Source organism: Pavona decussata, unplaced genomic scaffold, assembly GCF_977016875.1.
Source record: "Pavona decussata unplaced genomic scaffold, jaPavDecu1.1 SCAFFOLD_130, whole genome shotgun sequence".
NCBI classification, from domain to species: domain Eukaryota; kingdom Metazoa; phylum Cnidaria; class Anthozoa; order Scleractinia; family Agariciidae; genus Pavona; species Pavona decussata.
In genome coordinates, this window is record NW_028145544.1 from 1,475,001 (window position 1) to 1,492,500 (window position 17,500).

Below are 17,500 nucleotides of genomic sequence, written 5' to 3' on the forward strand. Positions count from 1 at the left end.
CCGAAACGCCATTTCTCCGCCACTTGACATGGTTTAACGGAAATATCTCGTTCACGTTTCAAGCAATCCAAAAACTCTATCATCATCCCGTGAATCTGTGTTGTGGGGTGTTTTGTGAATTTTTGGGTGATTTTTGGGTATATTTGGGAGATGGTTTTTCTAGAAGGATTGGTAAAATCAAGAGAAATAAGAAATATTGAAGATTTAGTGAAGTTTTAAAATTAGAATTTGTAGTTTACAATTAATAGACGGACACCAAGTTAGTCCACTAGCAACCTGGGGTGCTATTGCGTGGGTATCAACTGTCTGTTGGTGTTCCAAAAATCATTTTCTTTCTCTTATCTCTTCTTAAAACCTCTTCAAATTTTATTCAAATTTAGGTTAAATCCCCCCTTAATATAAAGCAGATTTAAACAACTATAGGTATTTTGCTCGGTGTAGTACCATCATCAGATGAAATAACTCACGTTTTCGTTATTTGGTCCGACCAAGAAATGCAAGAACTTGGTAAATGCCCCTTTGGTGATCAGGTGTTTACAAGTCTTCCAATTCTGTAAAGGAAAAGTTCACAATAAAGTAAATTACTGTTCATACAACGAGTGTATTCTCTTGGTATCGGATAAGAAGTCCAAAGTTGTGGATTTCCAATCATTGTAAAACTGTAAAATTCCGAATACAAGCTCCGGATCGATCTGGACTTATAATTTATTCAAATAGGATGCCTTACATGTGTTTATCGGTGGGGGAGGGGTGAGGAGGAAATTGCACATTTTAAAACGGGTTGGGAACAATGAATAGACTTCGATGTCTTTCTAAGCTAGTCTGAAATTTCAGCACCGTGTGGGTTAGGGGGAGGAGAGGGCTGACATTTCAGACTATTTCTAGGCAAGAAGATTTATTTCTAGCAGTGTAGAAGGGCGTATTATACTAACCATGGTGGCATATCTGTTCATGAGCCAAAAGTATTCCGAGCAGCTTTTGTGATTATCCACCACATCACGATCACACATCTCCAGTAAGGCCTCTACCAACGAAGCGATTGATCCAGAGTCCTGTTGGGTTGTTTAAAAATAAATCTATATTAATGAGAATGGCTTATTATTAAGTGAGTGACACAGGCATACTCGGAAAAAGGAAATCCTCTGGAGTGCTCCTATCGGGAGTCGAACCTAAGACCTTCCGATTACTTATTCGGACGCTCTACCACTGAGCTACAGGAGACTCATGGGAGCTAAGGGCATTAAACTAAGTTCATGGGACAAACATCCTGCATACTGCTACGATTGGAATGTTAATGTGTGGCATATGTGCAATCGAATAAATGTGATGGTATTTTTTTTCTTAAAAAATATTTCTTTGTAAAGTGTAATGCTCGGACCCAATAGTACTTGTGCTATTAAGCTTCGTGAATCTAGCGAGGACATTCTATAAGTTTAAAGGGGACATTGTAAAATGCAATTTTCTTACCACACCATGCATCATGAAAGCTTCAAATGTAAGACCTAGAATCTTGGCGAAAGCGAAGCGAACCTCTTGCGATGGACATTCCAGCAAAAAGGGTCTGAAAAAGAAGCAGAGGTGCATACACTTATAATTTCTCGTTCCAACAGTTTATTTCTCGTTTCAATAGTCCTGCTCATTAAGCTGGCGTACAAGGTGGTTCTAACTTTTGAGTCTGTGGATGAAATCCTAAAGTGTGACCATTCTAATGAAAGGTACTGAGCATTACTTTCCTATGGTATTGTTAATTATACTGTACAAGGTGGTTCTAACTCTTACGTCCGTGGATGAAATCGTGACCATTCAAATGAAAGCTACTGAGCAGTACTTTTTCTTTGGTGCTGTTTATTACGCTCTACAAAGTGGGTGCAACTTTCTTATTCAATCTTGTCAACATTGTAAAAGACCAATTTTCAGTTGAGTAAAAAGTGTACGTACATTGTTTTGTTAGTTACCTGACATAACCTTTGCCTCTATCACCAGCAAGAAAATTCATGAACCATGAACACGCCTCACTGTTGTGCTTTACAATAGTACCAATACAATTACACCAGTCCTCTGTATGCGTTCTGAGTAGAAGAAACACAATCATTTGTATCAAAGCTGCATCCAACAATAACTGTCTTCTCTTGAAAAAATTGTCTCACGGATAGTGGAACGATCGAACCACGCCTGCGCGCGCGAAAATCGTCTTGCGCGTTGCATTTCCTCGCTGGAGGCGATTTCCGCGCGTGTTCGCGTGTTTCGCTTGCTCAACTGTACCAGAGAAAAATAAGAGCCTACTCGTAATGTAAATCACACCAAACCTGACCCAATGAACCAATCAGAACTCGCCACAAGTACATGTCATTGTCATCAAGCCCAAGAAAATGCGTGAAAGAAAGTCGTGGTTGGTAGTTGTTGAGAAAGTGGCGCGAGTTTTCTTAACCAATCAGAAAATCGCTCCAGGTCTGTCCTCAGTTTGTAGTGAGCCTGGCAGTACAATGGGATCCGAACCCAGGACTTTCTGAACGCCACACCGGTTGTCTGACTAGTGAGATAAGGAAGGCCCGGGGGTCGTGGGTTCGATTCCCGCCGAGGTCGGAGATTTCTTTTTTTTGCCTTGCGCGATCTCCCATTTCCTCACTCGGCCTAACGCTCAGTGGGAAATTCATGGGATCACTTTTACACTTTAACATACACTGCAGAGTTAATTCTCTAATAAGTGACTAACCTGAGTTTTTTCGTGGTCCTAAAATAAGTATTAAACAGGAATTGTACGGCCAGCTGCAGACTGCACACTGATAGGATTGACTGTTTATCAGATGAAGTGTTTCTCTGTAAAGGAAAAACAAAACAAGAGAGTTTATTCTGAATTAGCTTGCATGTGAACAGGCGCTTAACCCTTTAAGCCCTAACAGTCATCAGCATCAAAATTCTCCTTGTAATATCAAAGCTTATTCAACCCCTGAGGTAATGAGAATTAAGGATATGATCACCCAAGGTGAATTTTCGTGATATTTTAATAACTATTCCCCAGTACTTTTACAAGAAAATTAAGGAGAAAAGATAGGAGAATTTGTTCTTTGATATAAGGGGTTAAAGGGTTAAGTGGGACTAACGAACAAGAAAGTCAGCGAGTGAAACATGTTGTGCGTGGCTCCCTCTCCAAGATTCTTATCATTTTTTTATTTCTACCGTCACTTTTCTCCCGTTCACCGGTTAATTCCAACCAATTCAAATCCAACCAGTTTTTAAACGTAAATTCCCTCAAAATAGAAAGCCCTTCCTTTTCCCTCTCCCTCTACCCCCCAAATTCCGAAGACACGCTCTCCCCGAAAGTAAGCTCCTTGAAAGCCTTTCAAACCACTACAGTTCCAAGGGTTGTATTCAGAGTAGACCTGCAACCTAAAAAGAGCTCTATTTTCACTGGATCCTGATAACCTACAGTTGCATTGTTTTTAGGATTGGGAGCATTGTTCTGTTGTTCGTTCTTTTGTCCTCTCTACCAACCATGTAAGACCTTGTAAACGGTGCAGGTCGCCCCTGTATTTGCGATTTTATGGTAACAAAATAACGTGCAACTTACTGCATTGCAAGACGCAAGATTGAGGACAAATCGGAAATAATCCACATTATACACATCTCTGTTCTGCATGAATTGGAGATTTTCAGTGTGAACCTGAAAAGAGAAACAAAGAATGAATAAGGATAACGTACCACTTACGATTCCAGAAATGATAAGAAAAATAACATAATAAAAAATAAATAAATGGGAATTTTGAAGGCTTCATGGAATTTGGATATGTTGGTTTTTGTGGAGGGAGGAAAACTGGAGTATTCGGAGAAAAACCCTAAGAGCAAGGATAAGAACCAACAACAAACTCAACCGACACATGGCATCGAACCTGGGCCACATTGTTGGGAGGCGAGTGCACTCACCACTGCGCCATCCCTGCTTCCTCGTGAATGTTTCCACAATTATTTTAAGAAAGTAAACGTAACCAAGAAACACTGATACGGAGACATTTATGAATTGCAACATTTCTCTCAATGCTTCGCTTGACACATGCAACATTTATTGCCGTCAAAATAGCTTTTCAAAACATTTTTTACAAGTCACGGTTTACAGACAAAATTGGGCCCACATCGTACAAAATCCGCCATGCAGAGCAAGCTACGCACTGGGGCATCCAAAACAAAACGACTTCATCCAGTCAAACTTGAATTTTCTTTGTTTTGGATGTCCCAGTGCATATCTTGCTCTCCAGTATAGTGGGTTTTGTACCATGTGACCGTTAGCTGCCAAGGGCTCATTCACTAACCACTCTCTGGATGCTGGCTGGCATTTTATCCTTGAATATCCCTTTGCGTTCTCCTTTCTGCAGCAAGGCAGTCAACTGACTCAGGCCATCTGTCCGAGTAGGTGATGGGGGGCCTGAGCTCGAGGAAATTGATGACGAGGATGGGGAAGGTGGACAGGACCTAAAACGAAAATCCCGGATACAAATCAGAATGTTTAGGCCTGGTTCACACTAGCAACAGCATTATCAGAGGAAAAAAACAACAAAAAAACAAACAAAAGCAGAAAACATCAACAACAAAAATTTATGATCCTCTGATAAAACTAATGGCCGTTTTTATACTACAGACGTATAATGCGTCTGGAGGACTTAGAGCAAATACTTTTACTGCGTCTTTTCGTCATTGAAGAGCAATGACGATTTAGTTCGTCCAGACGTATAATGCGTCTCTTGCCGGTCTTTATACAGGATGAACTAAATGACGAACTAAAAGACGCAGTAAAATTATTTCCGAAAACTCGTCCAGACACATTATAGAGTGTTTTCACATGACGTCACAACGGCCATGTTGGTGTCCCAAAACGAAGAAATGGCGGCCATGTTGGTGTCCCAAACTAAACCTCTGGGAATTGAACTCTATTTTTATGCAAATACTTCCTTTTGTTGAATGAAAATGCTCTATACGTCTGTAGTATAAAAACGGCCAACTTGTTAGCACAGACCGTCCCTTTCTTCTGAATGCAGTTTTCATGCTCTGTTGAATTGTGTTTAGTATGTTTGAAGTGTATTCGTACCTCTGTCCTCCCTCCATGACTGCATCTTGCCGTACAAGGAGCCCACCTCGCCCTTCATTTCCAGCACCGTTTTGGGACCTAAGCTTATCAGTGGATTCGTAGAACAGCATGTAGCCACTCCAGTAGCGATGGCGAGTTTCGGGGTAACTGTTTACTACAAGAAGAGAGCGAGGTTAAGATGTCACACAAAAGCTGTGCAGTCCCAGGTTTGGTACTTTTAGTCTCCCTATCTATTGCCATACAACTAGTCAGTCGGTCAGTCAATCACGAATGTTTGGTTTATCAATTCTGTTGATAAACCAAACATTCCTGTCAGTCAGTCGGTCGGTCGGTCGGTCGGTCGGTCGGTCGGTCGGTCGGTCGGTCCGTCGGTCGGTCGGTCGGTCGGTCGGTCAGTCAGTCAGTCAGTCAGAAAACGAGTCAGTTAGTCAGTCAGTCAGCCTGCTGGCCTGTCGTTCAGTCAGACAGTCCGTTAGTCCTTCAGTCCTACAGCCCTTAAGTCACTCACCAGTGTCATAAACATTTGCTTTGTATGTGCCCCCAAAACACTCCGCTTCCAGCGTGTTCTCATTCATCTCAAACTCTTCCACAATAGTGTCGTTGAACTTGTACCACCTTTCCTTGGTCTGGCAGCCATTCACAACATTTCTATTTGCAGAAAAAACAAAAACGATAATCAACTTTAAAAGCCTTTCTTCCCAGAGAGATACTGATTCCTCCAGTCCTGTTATGGTGTTAAATTTGTGGACAGAACCTTAACAAAGCACAACAAATAGTTAGGTGTTTTCTCGAATAAACTCGCCTTTTAATTAAAATTAACACTCCCCTTTCAAACCCACAATGATGTTAATGTCGGGGGGGGGGGGGGGGGTCATGGATAAGGAATGTTCATTTAAAACATTAAATTATTTTAATATTAATTTGCGTCAAGTACCTTTTATTCATTGACTTGTAACTATGTAACTATGTAACTATGTAATTACGTTGGCACAAGTTCTGTATAATTTCTCACCGCCTTAGTACGTTGGGATTTACCAGACACAACCTTTATAATACAGTATTACAAAGTGTGTGAGCCGCGTACCCACGTAATACGATAGAAATGGAATGAAATTATTTGAGTGTTTAAGTGAGGAGTTCCCCGGGCTTGAGAGCCCTGTGAAGGAAATCTGGTTTGGCTCGGAGGGATTTGAACCTCTAACCTCTGGATTAGATCACCAGCGCTCAGCTGGGATCTGGTCGTGGAAATTAAGGTAATTAATTCGCGGCAATGGGGATATTCAAGTACTACAAAGTGTTTGCACTGTGTAGCACCCATGTAATGCGATAGAAATAAAATGAAATTATTTATTTAATTATAATACAGTATGTTTGAGGTTGTAAAACCAAATAAAACACACCTGTCCTTGATGAACGAGTAATAATGTCCGGCGTTTGCTTGTCCACTGTGTACAATGATGCCCACCAGCTCATACTGAATCTCAGGTGCATTAATCGATACATTAGACTGTAGAGAGGAGTTCGATGCCGACATGTGCAGGTCGGTTACACTGCCACTCTCACTGTCTGTGTCCGCCTGTGTGCTGGCATTAGACTCACGTCTGGCCACACCCTCTGTTGTGTAAGGTTCCATGTTTAGAAGCCAAGGAAACTGCAAAAAAAAAAAAAAAAAAAAAAAAAAAAAAAAAAAAAAATGAGCTGGAATTTTTAATACATTTTTCTTCAAACGTTTTAGTATGTACCAGTGCAAAGTGCTCTCCACGCGCTCTGATTGTTAATCGAACTCCACCTTCCGTAGTCTCCCTCGCAGCCGTTTTTTGGGCTGTCTCGCAACGCTCCCCCCAAAAGAAGCGTTGCGTTGGGGGGAGCGTTGCGTGACAGCCCAAAAAACGGCTGCGAGGGAGACTACACCTTCCGGCATTGTCCTAGATTTTCGCGCTTGATTTCTTGGCCAATTTGTCAGAAATAAAGTGATTAATCCACCATAAGAAAAAAGATGGCTGTACATTTTACCATTTTCATTCTTTAACCTGACACACGGAAAGCAATATTTTTGGCACAATTCGTCAGTACGCCAACAACATTGTGTATGCTAGGTTTGAAGATTTTCGAACTTTTCTGTGCGTTATAACGAGCGTTTTTAGAGTTTTCGTACACTAAGAAATATGGGTAAATGAAGCAGTCCCCATCTTCTTCTGTACGGTGGAAAGAGGCGCAGAGGGAGACAGACCTAAAGTTACCTGAAGACGTACCGCAGTCAAAGAACGCGGAGAGAAATTTGGTACGTCCTCCCAGGACACTTCTTGGCAAGGAAAATGGCGAAAACGCTTCTCAAGTCCTATTCCTCAGCGGAGGAGAAGGAACTAAGCTATACTCTTATACTGTACTCCAATGCTAATTCAGGGCTTCAATGCACTTCATCAGCTCACGTTGCTCCCTTCCCACCCCGCTTAGATTTTCACACTTCGTACAGTCCTTCAACAACGTTCACTGCATTCTGGAAAAATTTTAAAAAGCACGAATTACCTCAAAGTGGTCATCAAACTTGAGCGCTCTGCCAGCCTCCCAGTCGTACCCAAACCTCTTCAGCTGAATCACAAGCACAGGTGGCAGGGTCTTGATGCACATGCGCTTCACCGTAGTCCGCTGAAAGGTAAGTTTACAACGTAAGGACCCCATACAGAAATTATCCAGTAACTGTTCAAAACGAGTAAGAGGGAGGATCGGAAATGGCCTATGCGTGTCCCTTACTCCTCGAGGGAGGCAATTTTCGCGCTCCTCGCGTGTTTCGCTCACTCAACTCTCCCAAACATCATTCCCCGTATGAGTGTATCCAATACTCACCCTTTCATTGCACTTTTCGCAAAAGTATGCATTGTCCCCTTCGAGTATCTCACCATTCACAAACTGTTCCAGCGAATCTTCGAGCTTGTAGTTTTTGACAGTCACTTGTAAAGAATGGAAGGCTTCTTCTCTTTCGTACCTATCATCAAGAAAGCTCTTGGTCAACACATTCGACTACGTTCCTGTTTGTGACTTAACATATCATTTTTGGTTCCGCTGCAAATTTATGAAGATTTGACCGCAATTTGTCGCAAAGAAAGAGAGGCACTCCAAGTGAACTTCGATCTCTTTTATGATCGCATTGTGCTCCGCTCTAATCATAAAAAAAAAAGCAAATTGTAAAATCGCAAGTAAATCGGGCCACTCCGGCGAGAACTGTTAACCAAAATACTTAAAATGCAAACTCCTGCACTTGTTTTGTGGCCTTTTCAACGCATATTTGTGAAAGCGGTTCCTTTTACAAGATGTTCTTAACTTTTCGAGAGTGATAGATGGCTATAGTTTTCAGCAACATATTTTACAGATCTTTTGCATGCATATATAGGTGATATTCTTTATTTAGTATCCATATATTAACTATTTAAAAGCTGTAACATTGTAGTATTATAAACATTGTAATGTAAAGCGCATTAGATCATATACCCATGTATTTTGCGCTATATAAATAAAAATATGTTATGTTATGTTATGTTTTAACATTCGGGGATTTAGGAACTTTCGGAAAAGGAAGGTTTAAACTCACTTACTGTGTGAGTACAAACAGATAAGGGGGTTAATAGAAACTGCGCTGCTGCGTCTGTGGAGAGTGAAAACGAATGTTTGGTCTTATCAACAGAGCCGCCCCTAAGGTAATTTGGCTCAACTTACCTTATCAACCCTGTTGATAAAACCGAGTACCACAACACCATTTAAGTTTGCAATGATTAGTTCGTGTCCTAACAGCCACCATATGGTTTGGTTTTAGAGCGGTTTTCAATTGTGTCGAAAGAAATTTTGCGTTTGCTTTGGTTTTGCATTACTTCGCTCTGTGATTGGTTAACAAAACTCGCACCACTTTCTCAACCAATGGTAGTTCAATCGCTGCACGCGTTTTCCCGCGCTTGGCGCCAGTTACATGTATTTGCTTCGAATTCTGATTGGCTCGTTGTGTTAATTAAATCTGTTGCGATTGGCCAGAGTAACTAATTGTTTTGGTTTTACGACACTCAATTGGAAACCGCTCTAAGTGTCAACCCCTCACTGGTGTGGTGCACTGTACTTACAGTCTACTATGTGATCACCACAAGAGAAGGTTCAACACAGTACTATGGGATCAAGACACGGCCTAGCTCACCTGTGATTACAATCCTTACAAATCTTCTGATCAGCAAACATGCCACAAAATGTCTTTTTAAACAGCTGCTGATGTCCTGCTTTCTGTAGATAAACAAACGAAAAAACAACAACAACAACAACAACAAAAAAGATTAATGGATCACAATTTATAAAGGTGTCCTATTCAAGGAGGCAATTCAGTATCTGTGCCTTGCTACAGAAGCGAAATGAAGCACGCCTTAAAAAAAAAAAAAGGATTACAAAGAGTAATAACAAGTGTACTTGCACTGAAACAAACCATAACTGACCTTTAGGAGTTCATCTAGTTGATCTGTGAGGTTACTGAAGAATTCAAAAGCATCCTGAAACACACAGTATGGTCTTTAACAAGTGCAGTCCAACTCAAACAAAGGTCAATTGAAGGTGTGAATTAACTACGAATCTACTGAGCAGTAATTTCCTGTGGCACTGTTTATTACGCTGTACAAGGTGGTTCTACCTTTTGAGTCTGTGGATGAAATCCTAAAGTGTGACCATTAAAATGAAAGCTACTGAGCAGTACTTTCCTGTGGTGCTGTTTATTATGCTGTACAAAGCGGTTCTAACGTTTGAGTCAGTGGATGAAATCCTAAAGTGTGACCATTCAAATGAAAGCTACTGTGCAGTACTTTCCTATGGTGCTGTTTGTTATGCTGTACCAGGTGGTTCTAACTTTTGAGTCTGTGGATAAAATCCTAAAGTGTGACCATTCAAATGAAAGCTACTGAGCAGTACTTTCCTATGGTGCTGTTTTTTATGCTGTACCAGGTGGTTCTAACTTTTGAGTCTGTGGATAAAATCCTAAAGTGTGACCATTCAAATGAAAGCTACTGAGCAGTACTTTCCTATGGTGCTGTTTTTTATGCTGTACCAGGTGGTTCTAACTTTTGAGTCTGTGGATAAAATCCTAAAGTGTGACCATTCAAATGAAAGCTACTGTGCAGTACTTTCCTGTGATGCTATTTATTATGCTGTACAAGGTGGTTCTAACTGATGAGTTCTTTCACTTGAATTCAAATTAAATGTAGTTTTATTTAAATTGAATCCAGATATCACATTTAATGATGTGCCCACTTTATAATGAAAACCCGTTGAGCGGTACTATCTTGTTTTTCTGCGTTTAATACAACTGACAATACAAAAAAAATGGAATAATGAAAATCAAAACTGAAATTGTATGTAGACAAAATCCAAAGTACTTCCACTTAAAAATAGATAAGGTTGAGCAGTATACGTCCCTGTAATGAGAATCTTTCACTTTTAACGCCATTTAACAACATTTTTCCTCCTCACCTGTTGCTCCCGGACATTAACTGGTTGACCCCAGAGTTTGAAGTACTTCCAAAACTGTTCAGGAGCAAAATACTGTAGCTTGCTGTCCATCAAATGGCCGAACACAGACTGGATTTGAAAGAACACACTGTGGAAAAATTACGACCAAAAAGTCGGGTTACACACACTGCTATGAACCTTTTTAACTCCCAGTACTATATCAAATTTTACAACAACTGTCCAAATTCCCGCACGCTGATTGGTTTGTGGCTGTTGTCTATAAGAGTACAGACAAAAATAAATGACGTCAGATGTAACACACGCGCTTTCTCAGCGGAAAATAATAATAATAATAATAATTATTAATAATTTTAATTTTTAGAAAAAAAACACCCAAGTATTAATACACATTAAAAAAACTCATTAATAATTCATAATCCCATTGACCTATCAAATGGTCGATAAAACATCACATGCAGTGGTTTAAAAACTCGATAAAACCTCCTCCTTATTAGTGTGCGGTGTTTAATGTTTTTCCCGTATGCTAATTTCCAACGTTCACAAAAGCATCATTGTTAAGAACTCTCTTGACGCATGCTTTTCCAAGAATGTTTTTGAAGCCGTTCAGAAAACTCGTAGCACGTGTCTTATCGGCTTTTAAATCCCGATAAAACACTGCTACTCGTTTTTTAAACATTATATAAAACACACCTTTCTTTGTCCGGATGACTATCATCTAATGATAAAATTGCCTACAATAAACAGAAAATAAAAATGTTAAAAATGGAGATATTTTGACAAATTTCAACTCGATCCGTAGGACTACCTTGAACTTTCATTGAGAAACACAATCAGAAAATGGCTGATGAACCTTAAAATGAAAGCTATTGAACAGTACAGTTTAGTCTGTCTAAGGAATCCTAGAATGTAACCATTCAAATGAAAGCTACTGAGAAGTACTTTGCATCATCATCATCATCATCATCATCATCATCATCATCATCATCATCATCATCATCATCATCATCATCATCATCATCATCATTTATAGATCTCTTAGTCTTACCTTGTGTACGTTCTTAGCATGTTCTTACATTTGTAAACTCTGGGTCAATTTCAGCCTCAACGTTCTTACAAAAAAGGTCCTAATATATCAAAAAGAGTGTATTCATATTGCAAAATGACGACCAGTGTTGCTTACCTCTCTGACGCCTGGTTGCATATATAACTGCTGCAGAACAGAGTTCATGTAACATGTTGCTCCAGCATTTTTAAGACCCACAAATCCACACTGCGCTCTTGGAGCAACGGGTGGCTGAAACTAAAAATACCAACAGTAACGTTATCATCTCGAGACACATTAAAGACTGATTAACTGTAAAACAGTTGAGTGTCAAAATTAATTTGCGCTTGCGTTGCTACCCTATGTGACCTATTGGCAAAACTCGAGATACTTTCTCAACCAATGAGAAACAAAACCAAAACCAGCTGTGGTGTACTTTCGCGCATTTTCCCGCGCTTGGCGCTGGTGACATGTACTTGGTCGTACGCGTTTTCCCGCGCTTGGCGCTGGTGACATGTACTTGGTCGTACGCGTTTTCCCGCGCATGGCGCTGGTGACATTTACTTGGTCGTACGCGTTTTCCCGCGCTTGGCGCTGGTGACATGTACTTGGTCGTACGCGTTTTCCCCCGCTTGGCGCCGGTGACATGTCCTTGGTCGTACGCATTTTCCCACGCTTGGCGTCGGTGACATTTACTTGGTCGTACGCATTTTCCCGCGCTTGACGCCGGTGACATTTACTTGGTCGTACGCGTTTTCCCGCACTTGATGTTCCCGCGCTTGGCGCTGGTGACATGTCCTTGGTTGTACACGTTTTCCCGCTGTCGGCGCCGGTGACATTTACTTTATCGTACGCATTTTCCCGCGCTTGGCGCCGGTGACATTTACTTGGTCGTAAGCGTTTTCCCGCGCTTGGCGCAAGTTACGTATTTTTGCTTCGAGTTCTGATTGCTTCATTACACATTTTGCGTCTGTTCTGATTGGTTAGTGATTTCTTCGGGTTTGATTCCACGACACTCAACTGAAGAATGCTCTCAACTGTTATCAAACTCTGGCAACTGAATGCCTAGTCTAACTTCATGAGAAGTGTAAGGTGTTTGACACAGATTGCAGAGAAAAGGAAGTAAGAAATTTTGATTTGTTATGAGAGTCCAAAACACTCTTTGTTTCCATCTAATAATACTGAAAATTCATCAGCAAAATTGTATGTTCCATTTACACGGTTAAGCTGGAAGTTCAAGGATAAACAAAGAAAGGTATTCTCTGATTACAAACAACGATCGTACGATTGAGGATGACAAGGACATATTGACCCTTTTGTTTCGTCTTCCATTTATCAGTGCTCAAATAGACTATTGTACTTCCAGTTTTACTTAGCTTCTATTTTCCACTCCGTAACTATGACTTCGCTTACCAATGCTCACGCGTCTTTGTGTAGCTAAGAGGCAATAGAACCTGACTGCTATGTCCTCATATCGGACTCAAACAAACTGAATACAATAGCACAATTTTCGGGTAGCGTGAAAGTTTTGAATGCACAGAACTAAATGAAAAACCGAACCGCTATGAATTTAGCAAAAGTGTGAAGTTTTGCAGGGATTTGCTTCAAATTCGGCGGCACATAGAAGTTTGATTTTCTGATTTAACCAGAAAAGTATGGCCAGCAGACTACCAATGCCCGCATTTCATACTTTTGTTTGTAAACAATCACAAATTCTAACTATTATATGTCCTCAAATTCAAATGAGATCGCTATGAAACTTCATATTTTTGCCAAATTCAGTTCCATGAATTCAATTCTGGATATAAATAAATAAATAAATAAATAAATAAATAAATAAATAAATAAATAAATAAATAAATAAATAAATAAATAAATAAAACAAATCACTTTATTCAAAAGTCTATGTCTATGGCGCAGAGCACTAATTGGGACACTTTCCAAATCGAATTGGAATTTAAAAGTGTTGGTTTTTGAGCTTCTAAAATTTCACGCTTACAGCGAATTGAGCTACTTTTTTCTTACAGTCCACATACCTCCCATTCTTTAAGAGTAGCTGGGTCTCCTATATGGTGCATACCGATCAACTGTGACACAACATTAACTAAGTTTTCAGCACAACCATCAGCTAGTTCAACCAAAAGCTCATGGGCAGCTACTTGACATTCCCTAGTTACACACCTGCAATAGATAAGTAGATAAGTAGGTAGGTAGGTAGGTAGGTAGGTAGGTAGGTAGGTAGGTAGGTAGGTAGGTAGGTAGGTAGGTAGGTAGGTAGGTTAGTTGGTAGGTGGGTAGGTTGGTTGGTAGAAAGTTAAACTCTAGACAATGATATTTTAAGGTTACGATAGACAAGCTACAACCCTTTGCCCTGCAGTAACCATTACGGCGTGACTGCGCTATTGCCCTCTGGTCCTAGATTGGCCGATTGGTTGGTAGGAAGTTCAACTCTAGACAATGATATTTTAGGTCGAATTAAGGTTACAACAGGCGAGCTACAACTCTTTGCACCTGCAGTAACCATTACGGCGTAACTGCGCTATTGCCCTCTGGTTCAAGATTGGTCGATTGGTCGGTAGGAAGTTAAAACTCTAGACAATGATATTTTAGATTGAAATAAAGGTTACGATACACAAGCTACAACCCTTTGAGCCTGCAGTAATTATTACAGCCTTACTGTGCTATTGCTCCCTGACCCTAGAAATATCTAGAAACTAGTCTCCTTATCGTGAAGATAGCTGGCTACTAAGAGTTTGAAAATGACCAAAGGAGAATAGGAATGGAAGACTTTCTTTTTGTTTTAGGCCGACTACTTTCCTTGTGGTGCCAGCTTCTGCAAAGCTTAACCTTTTAAGCTCCAATATCAACAAGTTAAGTCTCCTCACTTTTCTCCATATATTTCTTATGTTACTAGTTGGGAGAATTTGAATGCATTTCATCTTTGGTTATTAATTGCTTTACTCTCATCACTTACATGTTTGACCAGTTAGTGAAACTGTAAAGAGAAAATAGATACCCATTAAGCCGGCGACACACCTGGTGATTTTATACGCCGATCGTTGCGAATTTGATCGCCAGCGCCGATTGATGCAGACACACTTAGCGATTTTTTTCGCCGATCGCGGCGATGTGGCAGTTTTGAAAATTCATGTCATAAAATCGCCCAACCTGATGGGTTGACTTTACTGGCGATTCGCAGTAATGACCGTAGAAAATGGCGGGAACGGGCACACTTGGCGAATGCCGGCGAATTTAATCGCCGATTTCTGGCATGCCAGATATCGGCGATTTTAAACGGTTATCGCGGCGATCGGCGGAAATCACAATCGCTGCACCGGGCACACCTGGCGGTCTTCGCCGATGCCGGCGATTGGCGTATAAAATCGACAAGTATGTCGCCGGCTTTACTTGACACCTCTGGCAAGTCGGAACTAACCAAATCTTAATTCAAAGTTTAACTTACTTAGGATGTACATCAATAACTGTTTCTTTGGTCGGTGTGCTTCTGGTGTCAAAGATGAGTTTAGAAGCAGGGAAGAGAAAATCGTCTAAAATGTCCTTTATCAACTTTTCTCCTGTAAGTTAAAACAGTTTGTGCACACAAATTAGTTTAAAGCCTTGAATATAAGAGTTGTACATATTAACAAAATTTAATGGGGAAGGTGTGACCACTGGTGCATGTACCTTGTACAATAATACTTATGCCTAACTTAACCTCCGGTTTAATACATTGCTATCTAAACACTTTTCACAGTGAACACACCGTACGCTCATAATTGGTGAGTCAACCTTTAGCTTCAGGACTGAAATTGCAGAATGTAGTAAACAAAAGGTACTTTCTGCTTAAGAGAAAAAACCTTTCACGTTTCAAGAAATGGCAATCATCATGTAAAGACATGGCCTTTGACATCACAATCTGAGACATGCGAAGTTATGAGGAAGAGTGTTTCATCCAAATACCAAACACCAAGAAGTGGACTGAAGAAACCAGACACACCTAGCTACCCAAACCATTAATAATTCTTGGAGAAATTCGAAGTTAAAGTTCACCACATTTTATGGTTAACAATAATAACATGACAAAGAAGCAATGTAGGCCTTACAATTTTAACATTTACCGATAACAGCACATGCACAATCAAGCCTGATGAAAATGTTTTCTTACCTAGTCCTTTCTTGTCTACTCTTTCGCACGTGAAGAGAGTTTTAATTAGTTTTAAGTGTCCTGCTAGTAATGGAGATTCATTTTCTGCAAAAAGGAACACACAGTAAATCAGGGGAAACAAAGTTATGGCACTGAAAAGGTTAAATGACTTAAAAAGTCACATCACTGAATCTTAGGCAATAAAATTTACTGGGTAATACTTTACCTAAATTAGTTCCACATTCAAAGTTTAGAAGCCATTGAATTTCATTGTCAATCATCTTGGTTGGGTCTATCTTCATTTGCCGTTGTTCTGTCACTAAAACAAGAAGATTATAAAGTACAAGTTACGACTTAACTGAAACTGGAGGTCACCCATAATAACACAAGTTTATAAATAGTATACATAATTGATAAATCACAAGAGAATGGAGCAAGCGAGGGTCAAATTTTATGACAGTATGTGAGGTCATTTTCAGGAGGAAGCTCAAAAATCTGATAACTAAGGATTTGGAAAAACATTTCAGAATAAAAAGTAGCGATATTAAAACATGACGTTTCGGCGACGACATGTCACCATTATCAAATGTAAATTATAATAAGATTGGTAACGTTATATAAAGAAAGGAAGGTGTGAAATGACATTAGAATAAAACGAGATGGAGTAAAACGAAAGAATGTGCAAAATTAAATGAACAGTTTTGCTGGTATGGAGTCTTTTTGAGTGTTAAGAGTCGGTCTCTTTTTCCTTATTAGAAGCATCTCGTAAATAAGGCACTCGAATTTCCCGCGGCATTTCTTTAGGATCGTAAACTGCTCGTGAAGATTGTTCGGTCTTTGATCGTGTTGGTCCTTAAGATGTTTGCCGATGACGGAATACTTGTGCTCCTCAATGCGGAGGTGGAGGTGACGGCTTGTGTAGCCTATATAATTCGCATCACACGAATTGCATTTAAACTCATACACAACGCCTTGTTGATTTACTAATGAGGGTTTTGTTTCCGTGACTTTCAGGTCTTCCGAGATTTTCCTACTTGTAAACACTGGTTGTAGAACACGATCGATTTTCTTTCCAAGATCGCTTAGTTGTCTGCGCACGGAGTCGGCGGATTTCTGATCTTTAAAAGGCAAGATGATTCGTACGGGGCTGTCGACTGGCTCAATTTGGTTTTGGTTCTGGTCTTGGGAAGCGTGGAAACTCTTGAAAATAGAGTCAATAAGTTTCTCAGGATATTTCAGTTTCAGAAACATTGTTCTCAGATCCTGGCATTCTTTTGAGAAAAGGTCCGGTGAGGATGACAAGCGGTTGGCGCGATCAAGCATAGTTCTTATCAGCGATCGTTTATACCTGTTGTCAACATGGCTCTGATAATGTAGTAGAAGACCTTTGTTGGTCTTTTTTCTGCAGACAGAGGTGTTGAGGCGGTTATCGGTCTTGTTGATTACCATGCCTACGAAGGGTAAGCTATTGTTGACTGCTGTTTCCATTGTAAACTTGATTGCTGGGTGTGTATCATTCAGAACTGAAAGGAAATCAGTAGCAGCGGCAAAGTCGGGTACTAGAGCGAAGGTATCGTCAACGTATCTTCTGTAGAAATTGGGAAGCTTGTTTCCTTGTGCAAGTTTCTCCTCAATGGAGCACATAAAGGTGTTAGCCATCAGTGGTCCTAATGGTGAGCCCATAGCAACGCCGTCTATTTGCTTGTACAAATTACCGTTAAACTGGAAAAGCTGATCTTTAGTTGCG

At 40.3% G+C, this 17,500-nt stretch overlaps 2 protein-coding genes across 3 annotated transcripts in view; both read right to left on the reverse strand.

Annotated features, from left to right (window-relative positions):
• Nucleotides 1–17,500, reverse strand: part of LOC146468559 (ubiquitin carboxyl-terminal hydrolase 24-like) — a 55,842-nt gene that overhangs the window by 9,513 nt on the left and 28,829 nt on the right. For both annotated transcript variants that reach the window (XR_014867432.1, XM_085124278.1), the window contains exons 37-57: nt 15,980–16,072; nt 15,775–15,858; nt 15,073–15,184; nt 13,646–13,790; nt 11,748–11,867; nt 11,258–11,298; nt 10,568–10,694; nt 9,544–9,597; nt 9,255–9,337; nt 7,922–8,060; nt 7,604–7,723; nt 6,478–6,728; nt 5,586–5,725; nt 5,078–5,231; nt 4,305–4,464; nt 3,569–3,661; nt 2,714–2,817; nt 1,956–2,069; nt 1,468–1,561; nt 933–1,052; nt 468–551 (exon numbers count right to left, since the gene is read on the reverse strand). Coding sequence is in view for 1 of the 2 variants with exons in the window: in XM_085124278.1 (XP_084980404.1) it covers nt 468–551; nt 933–1,052; nt 1,468–1,561; nt 1,956–2,069; nt 2,714–2,817; nt 3,569–3,661; nt 4,305–4,464; nt 5,078–5,231; nt 5,586–5,725; nt 6,478–6,728; nt 7,604–7,723; nt 7,922–8,060; nt 9,255–9,337; nt 9,544–9,597; nt 10,568–10,694; nt 11,258–11,298; nt 11,748–11,867; nt 13,646–13,790; nt 15,073–15,184; nt 15,775–15,858; nt 15,980–16,072 (2,432 nt within the window). In the remaining variant the exon portion in view is untranslated. The remainder of the gene's footprint in view (nt 1–467; nt 552–932; nt 1,053–1,467; nt 1,562–1,955; nt 2,070–2,713; nt 2,818–3,568; nt 3,662–4,304; nt 4,465–5,077; nt 5,232–5,585; nt 5,726–6,477; nt 6,729–7,603; nt 7,724–7,921; nt 8,061–9,254; nt 9,338–9,543; nt 9,598–10,567; nt 10,695–11,257; nt 11,299–11,747; nt 11,868–13,645; nt 13,791–15,072; nt 15,185–15,774; nt 15,859–15,979; nt 16,073–17,500) is intronic.
• The window catches only part of LOC146468560 (uncharacterized), a 2,623-nt gene continuing 1,105 nt past the window's right edge, over nt 15,983–17,500 (reverse strand). Inside the window, exon 1 of the mRNA XM_085124302.1 lies at nt 15,983–17,500. This exon is cut by the window's right edge and continues 1,105 nt beyond it. Coding sequence (XP_084980428.1) covers nt 16,441–17,500 — 1,060 coding nt within the window. The 3' untranslated portion in view covers nt 15,983–16,440.